Raw genomic sequence first — 7,664 nt, 5'->3', positions numbered from 1 at the left:
AATCACGTTTAGTCAAAACTGATACTAAGCAGAGGAAACAGAGGCACACACTTTAGGTTTGAGTAACACTGTCAAAAGCTTGATAAGAAGCTTTGGATCAGTTCCACGCTGATGGAGTAATCAAGGCTATTCTGAAAACGTTGCTGGAACAACAACTGTCTATCTGCTGTGCAGCAGTCATTATAGATGAAGTATTTTCTGCTGTTTTTCATGCCTTTTTCAGGTTAGCTACAATTTCAGCTACTGCCTTGAGCAAAAATGCCAATTACTGATTTATTGTTATTATCATTATTATATATTCCAAAAGATGAATGATTTTGGAAAGTGCTTTGGAACAGAGAGCCAGCTGTGTTTAAAGGCAGCTTTTGAGTTGCCAGATTGTCTAGCGGTAGAAATTGGTTTCAGTATAGCAAATAATGGACAGGATTGAGGAAATAAATGGGGATTCTGTTCTGGGAAGCACAGATAAAGCTGGCGATTATTCATTAGTCAGCTTTCAAGTTATGGGACTGAAGTTTACTTCAGAGAGATAAGGAGAGAAATATGTTTTAGGATTAAGGAAAGGAATTCATGTGAGACACACAAGAAATCTGTGTGCACAGAGAAGAGATAAACACTGGTTTTGTGATCTCGAAAGGCATATATTTCTCAGGAAATGGGGGAATCTGGCCTCCAAATGTGATTCTTCATTGTGGCAAAGGCCAGGAAAGATGCCTTCTCCAAAGTTCATAGAAACATTATAAGAGATTAAAAGTCATGAATTTAAGTGACTGCAGCATTAACCTGTTCTTTGCAAGGCAGTTGCATTTCACATGTCAAAGACTGCCTTGTAAGCAAATGTGTTTCCTTTGTTACCCTGTACACATCAGTGTAGAAGCTGCTGAGTGTGTCTTTAGCTGCTTGGGTTTGTGCAAACACAGCTGTAAGGGAAACTGTTGATCACAGCCTGAACCTCTAATTAGCCACCTGAGGCAAGCAATGAGTCAGCTGCGGGAGCACAGGTGAAGGTAATTCAGCTGTGCTACCAGAGGGGGTGGAGCATGGCTTCACCTCTCCTAGATCCCATTGAAGGGCTGATCACCACTAAGGGAGTATGTCTTTCTGGAGGTTGTTCCTGTGTGGGGTTTTTGTGGTGAGCCTCAATATTGGTGAGAATCCATTTCAACTGGGAGCCTCAATATTGGTGAGTCTTTTCTTAGATACCCTCTGGCTATTTGCCCTGTAATTACAAATATATGCTTGTTTTATTCCAACTATAAAACAGCTCTTTGATCAGCTCAAGCTCACAAACTGAAGATGAGCCATGCAGGTGTAGAAACAGCAGTAAGTCCTCTCACATCCCTCAAAACCAGAGCAGCATGGAGCTTGTTTGCAGGTCTGGATCTGTCAGTAACATCACTATTAGCAGTAAAGGTGTGGAGATGTGGAGTGTTTTCAGGTATCTTATCTGCATTATTGAATGTTGTCATTTCTGCCACAGCATGGTCTCTGCTGAATATCACTAGCAGCTGCCAGAGGTGTGGTTTACAAGAAGCAGCAATACTTCTGCACAGCCACGTGAACTCTTGGGATTTTCCATGCTAGATCTGTAGTGTGAGCTAAGATTACTTGACACCATAGACCTGCCTTCCCTTGGGTAGCTAGCAGCGTGACTTCTGAGAAGCAGCTTTCAGATTGTTAGCACTGATCAAAAAGAGACCTACTTGTTATTTACTACTTAAATCATATTCATTTGGCTCAGTAATATTGGCCTGAACTTGAGAGTAATAGATGCCTTAAAAGAAATAGCATTTAGTCTAATGATGCTGTTTCCGAGATTGTAATGTAATGCTGGGGTGGGGGTGGGGGACCGAATATGTGCAACATGCTGATAAGGCAACATGTTGTCCCTTATGGATTTAATTTGCACCAAGGGAGGTTCAGGTTGGATATCAGGAAAAATTTGTTCCCAGAAGGAGTGTTAGTGCATTGGCACAGGCTGCCCAGGGAGGTGGTGCAGTCACTGTCCCTGAAGGTATTCAAGAAACATGGAGCTAGGGCAGTGATGGATGTGTCAGTGGGGGTGGTGGGGGTGGGTTGGGTTTAGGCTGGATGGTCTGAGGAGTGTTTTCCCACTTTAATTATTCTATGGTTCCATGACAATAACTGCAGTATAGGTTGCACGTGTCCTGCTGACGTTTGTACTTGCTGCTTATGTGAATAGTACCACGGAACATCCATCAGTGCCTAATCAATAACTGCTTTGCTAACATGGGGGTTAATGTGGTTCTGGTCTCCTGGATAGTCAGCTGCAGGCACAAATTTTAATACCCGCTTCAGAGATTTATGTGGAAATGACACTGAAATATTTTATTTCACTGAGTGCTTCTGTGCTTGTGTTTTAGCACCAGATTGAGATGTAGAACAGAGCTCACCTTAAAGCAGACTACCTTGAAATCATTCCCTTTTTCTTCTAGTCTGATCACTGTATGACTGCATGACCTGTGTGACTGAGAAAAGTAACACCATAACACTGCTCTGAGCTGAATTGAAGTGCGTTTTTCTTACTGCCTAGGATAGCATGGAAAACTGCAACACTGATGTGGTGGGCAAATGTATTTTGATGTCAGCAAGGATATCAACTCAGTGTCTACAGGTATTGGGATACTTATGCAGTCTGTGTGAGTATGCAGTGTGCAAGTATGTTTAGGCAATGCAATAAGAATGTGGTCAGGAATTAGCAGAGTGTATTCCACAGGCTGCTAAGGAGAGTTACTGCAATGTAACTTAATTGTCCAAAGTAATTTCTTTAGAATTCACCTGTCAGTTTGTGTCTTTACTCAAATGCACCAGGAGATGTGATAGCACCATACTTAGCCCATGTTTACTTCTTATATTTATCCTGGAGAGTTATATTAATGAACACAATGAACAGTGTATTGTGTCATGTTTAATCAGCAGTAAAGAGTTTTGATAAGCTCTTGAATAAGTGCTGGTGTTGGAAAAATGAGCATATATATTGTGGCTAAATAAGACTCTGCTGTAATTTCAATTTTTTTTCTCCAAAGTCCACAGAGATACACAGCTCTCTGTATGTCTATGAAAAAGCCTTTGTTGTAGGCAGATAGAGTTGTGGGTCTGGTTTCCACAACAACCATCTTGAAACAAGCCAGAGTCCTATGCCAGCAGAGACTTAAAACTGCCTTTTCTCAAGTAATACTATAGTAAGTATCAATTCTGCATATTTTCTCATAGGTTTTTAAGATTTTTCTGGAGATTTTCTTGCAGAGCAATGCTGAAGTAGCTTTCTGTTTGCCATATTTGCAAAATAAGATGCCTAGGATATCTTCATAGATCCGTAAATATCAGGTATGTCCTTCTTTCTTTGCAGTTCTTGTAGTACTTAACAGTAGCTTCTTAGAACACATTTTTTTTTACAGACACTCAGGAGTTGCTTTGTCTAGTGGCACTGCTAACACAAGTGAATTACACTGATTATCTTCAAAGAAAATCTTTTATGCTGTTTGGTATTGTTTGCTTTAGCAAGCAAGGACAGTACTACTAAGGCACTGAAAACAATAATTAAAATTGCTTGTCAGATGCTACTGTCACACAAGCCTCTTGAGCAGTCTGACCTGGTAGGACTATTTATGGTTTAAACCATGAAATCTGCATGGAAAAACATTCTTGGACATGAAAGCAAGCCAAGAATGAGTGAGAGAGTATTGTTTTGTGGTTGTTTTTTAAGAGATAGGCTACTGGTTAGGCTGCGGTTGGACTTGATGATCTTCAAGGTCTTTTCCAACCTGAGTAATTCTATGATTCTATGATTCTATGACAGCACATCAAAATGTGGGCAGGCTGGGCTGAGGCAACAAAATACTTTTTCCCTAGAAACCCAGTGTAGTCTGTGTCCCAATTCAGCAGCTGCTCCAAGCTCTGAGGGAGATAGCTGGAATTAGAAATCCAAGTAAAAGGCTTTTCAAATGTGAAGTCTTATAAGAGATAAGAAGAGGGGGTATTTCAGAATCCCATAGACAAGGAGTCACAGAGTTCACAGAAGGACTGAAGAGGTTGTGCTATCTGTCCAGAACCTGTGCACCATTCAGGAGATGCTGCAAAGATGAAAATATTGACAGGGATGGACTGAATATTAACTTCCATTTGCATTTTTATATGTCAACAGATCCAGCCTCTGCAGCGTCTGTCAGTACTTTGATATCAACACCTACAGGTGGAAAGACAACAAAACCTTTCCTCAAGTCCTGTCCACAGTCACTGCCTGCATCACTAAGTGCTCTGTGAAGGGATAGGAAGAAGGTAAAGTAGGAGTGTATTGCCTGTCTTTGGCCTAGCTGCTCCTACAGGGTGGCTGTGGTAGCAATCTCTCTGGTGGGATTTGGAGGCTCTTCTTAGCACTCTGATCTGGAACATCTGTGAAAAACTATTTGTGTACTGTGTAGCTGGAAAATGTCTGGACCTGACTTTGTATCACTGGGGGAATCCTAATCAGCTCGTGCCTGGCTTTGTAGCAGCATCTCAACATTTGTTTTAGACAGACATATTTCCCAGCTACCAAATGATTTGGCTGGAAATTTAAAAAAGCTTTTCTAGCATCCAAAGAGGAACTGAAGCCAAGAACAAACTAGGGTGAGGATCTGCACAGATGCCAGTACCTGCTAAGTGCAGAATGCTGAGGTTTAGTAATGCTTGTCTTTTTTTCATCCTACTCGCTTGAAAGCAGGTTTTTCTACATAGCCACAGAGTAGACAGTGTTTTCTGATGAGGATAGCAGGTCAATACTTCATTGCCTGCAATTTAATTCCTGCAGATCAAAAAGTGTTTTATAACTTGAATCACCTCGTTACTGTATGTGTGAAATTCCTCTGGCAATCTGAATTGCTGCTAACTGACAGTGCAGCTTATGCCCACTGCAGTAAACAGGGTCTCCTATTCCAGCCTGGCTGTTAAGGGCTGCCAGAGCTGCCTTCCTGCACCCTCCCTCCCCCTCGCTTCTTCTGCTTGGAAAATGCAAACTGAACACTGCATCTGCAAGCTCTTGAGAATAAAGAAATAAAGATTGGCTCAGCTACCAACATCTACCTCTTTGAAATGGATGAAGCTATTTTGCTGAAGACATTCAGTAAGCCACAAATGAAATACTGTATGTGCAGTGAATGAAGGCTGGAGAAGATATTGTCAGCTGAAGTAAGGCTGTTGAGAAGAATGGGGGCGATCTTGGCTGGACACTTAGCTATGAATGCTTGATGGAAGAGTCTGCTGTCAGAAAGTGCTGGCTTGGATCCTGTCTGAATTTAACAGTTTTATCAAAACCTATATAGGCTGTGATTTTGACTACATACATGGCATAATAGAACTTACATTGTAATAGTGGGAAAAGTCAAAACTAAGCTTTACAGTATTTTGATGTTGTTGAAGCAGCAGATACGTATACAATGAGTGCTGAAACAGCTTGATAACTTCAGATTTTTATTTTTACTTATGAATTTTTGAAGTGCCAGGAATTCCTGTGAGTGGACAGTTCTGGTGTTTAGCAGTTGTTCATTTGTGCGGAGTAAGTCAATGTTTTATAAGCTTTTCTCTTTAGCAAAATAGTAGCAAAATACTGGCTAGCATGGATAAACATGCTTTCAGTTGAATATCTATTTTTATTTTAAATGTGTTGTGGTCTTTTTCACTAGAATCCGGTATTTAAGTTCTGCTCTATTCAATTTGCTTACAGAAAGGCAAAAATGCCATATAACAGCTTTGGCAAAAGCAGACTGCAGCCCTCAGAGTCACTTAATGGCCAGCGCTGGATATTCCTGAGAAAAGGCCTAGATGACTTCAGGGATGGCTTTCCTCCTTCATTTGAAAACATGATTGTGTATGGTAAAAAGCGACCTGTCTCAGTTATCCTGAAAAGCAGCGCAGTAAAGTCTTCACACACAGCTCCATGGAACAAAAGCAAGAAGCCCAGCAAAATACAGGTCTGTCTTTCCCAGCTCACTCCTCAGCAGCAAAGCAGGAGGGGTTATATTGTGTGCATAGAGCGCTGTCTGAATCAGCATCCTGCAGTGCTCAATTCATGTTTGGAAAAAAAAGTCACTCCACAAAGGCAGTGATTTTTTTTTTTTTTTTTTTTTTTTTGTAATCCCAATTCAACTTTCTAAAGAATATGTTTAAACAAGAAGCTAATCTGGCATGCAGCTATTTTCGATTAATGCTACAAAGCACTGCCCTTTGCTTCTTTCCAAAATAAAAGTGAAGCAAGAGATATTAAAGGTTTCTTAGAGTTAGACCATAGGACCAGATTGTCAGCAAGTGATTTGCAGGACATAATTATGAAGAGGCTGAGAAATTTGACTGTGCTATCACAGTTAGATTGCAGAATGTTATGTGTTAATACATCACCAGCCCCTGAAACAAATCAACGTGATAGGGCAGGAAGCAAAATTGAAAAGTTAAGACCATGCCCACAGTAGCAGGATATAATCTTACTACTTCACCTTTTTTTCAGCCTTTTTACAGAAGCCTCTTCCCAGACTGGTTCTTCAAATTTGCTTCATGCAAACAAAAGTCGGCAGATAGTTCTATTCCATATCTGAATTTCCACAATTTGGTTACTTGAATGTTGCAGACAGAGGTCTGTAGCCAACTACAGTGACAAAGCTGTTTTGTTTTTACCACCTGTATTTCACAAAAGGAGCAGGGGAGAGAGAGAAGACTGTTTTGGAAATGGTGGACTTCATACAGTAATAGAAGGGGACCCCTGGGTTTGAAGCATCTCAGTCCATATTGCTAATTAGACAGCCCCGGGGGGTTATGCTGCCCTAGGGTTTGGATGTACTAAGATGATGAAAGGTTGGTTAATTGAGTTCAGAACAGGGAGTCAGGTCTCTATTCTCTAAGATTAGGCAACAGCAGAGCACTCCCTGTGCCCAAGCTGCTCTCACTGGAGCAATGGGGTTATGTAATAAGCAGTTGTACTGAGGAAAAGAAAACTTAAAAGCAACTGAAATAAAAGCTCATTTGTAGTACATCAGATTGCCATAGAAGATTACAGAGACTGGAAATTGAGCATTACTCTGAGATCTGGCAAGCAGCCTGAGTTGCAATTAACGCTTTAGAGATTTAGGGAAGAGGTCTATAACTTGAAGTTTCTGACCTATGAACAGCCTTAACCATTAGCATAATTAAAGAGATTTGCATGTTGCACAGTCCTTCGTGCAGCTTCTAAAAGGAATTCATTCCATAAAGTATTTTTGAACAGATGCTTTCTTTTTCCTTTGGCTTACAGCTCTTCAAAGAGGTTACTGATATCTTCAGTCCCAGAATCTTATTTAAGAGTAAGGTTGACTATGAACAGGAGAATCAAAGTCTTCAGGAAGTACAGGATCATATGGAGGACAAGAAAATAAAAGTAACAAGTTACAAGATACTAGTAGGGTGAGTACAGGAAGAGATGCGGTGAGCATTACAAATGGCTCCTTTAATGATCCTTAAATGATCTCACCTGAGGTGAGGTGTGCGGAAAGAAGAAATTTGGGTTCCTGTGGGCAGGCTCACTTACAATTTGAATGATACAAAGCCGAACTGGGTACACTGAGCCCTCTCAGCTTGTGTTGATTTAATTAATTAGTTTGCTGTCTATATCGTTGCCTAAGGCTTGGTGTTCCTACAAG

General features: G+C 40.8%; 1 protein-coding gene across 6 annotated transcripts in view; it reads left to right on the top strand.

Moving 5' to 3' along the window:
* LOC140251384 (uncharacterized) overlaps positions 1-7,664 on the top strand; it is a 47,344-nt gene that overhangs the window by 34,092 nt on the left and 5,588 nt on the right. Inside the window, exons 1-6 of one of the 6 annotated variants that reach the window (XM_072335096.1) lie at positions 1,097-1,183; positions 2,555-2,660; positions 3,235-3,348; positions 4,166-4,299; positions 5,723-5,969; positions 7,280-7,428. In XM_072335096.1, coding sequence (XP_072191197.1) covers positions 5,733-5,969; positions 7,280-7,428 — 386 coding nt within the window. In that variant the 5' untranslated portion in view covers positions 1,097-1,183; positions 2,555-2,660; positions 3,235-3,348; positions 4,166-4,299; positions 5,723-5,732. Of the gene's footprint in view, positions 1-1,096; positions 1,184-2,554; positions 2,661-3,173; positions 3,204-3,234; positions 3,349-4,165; positions 4,300-5,722; positions 5,970-7,279; positions 7,429-7,664 lie in introns of those variants that run through there. The other 5 variants (XM_072335091.1, XM_072335092.1, XM_072335094.1 and 2 more) reach the window with 5 other exon arrangements.

This window comes from Excalfactoria chinensis, chromosome 4 (assembly GCF_039878825.1).
Source record: "Excalfactoria chinensis isolate bCotChi1 chromosome 4, bCotChi1.hap2, whole genome shotgun sequence".
Classification (NCBI taxonomy): Eukaryota; Metazoa; Chordata; class Aves; order Galliformes; family Phasianidae; genus Excalfactoria; species Excalfactoria chinensis.
Note: the sequence above shows the minus strand (reverse complement) of the source record. Positions and strands in the feature narration are given on the sequence as shown.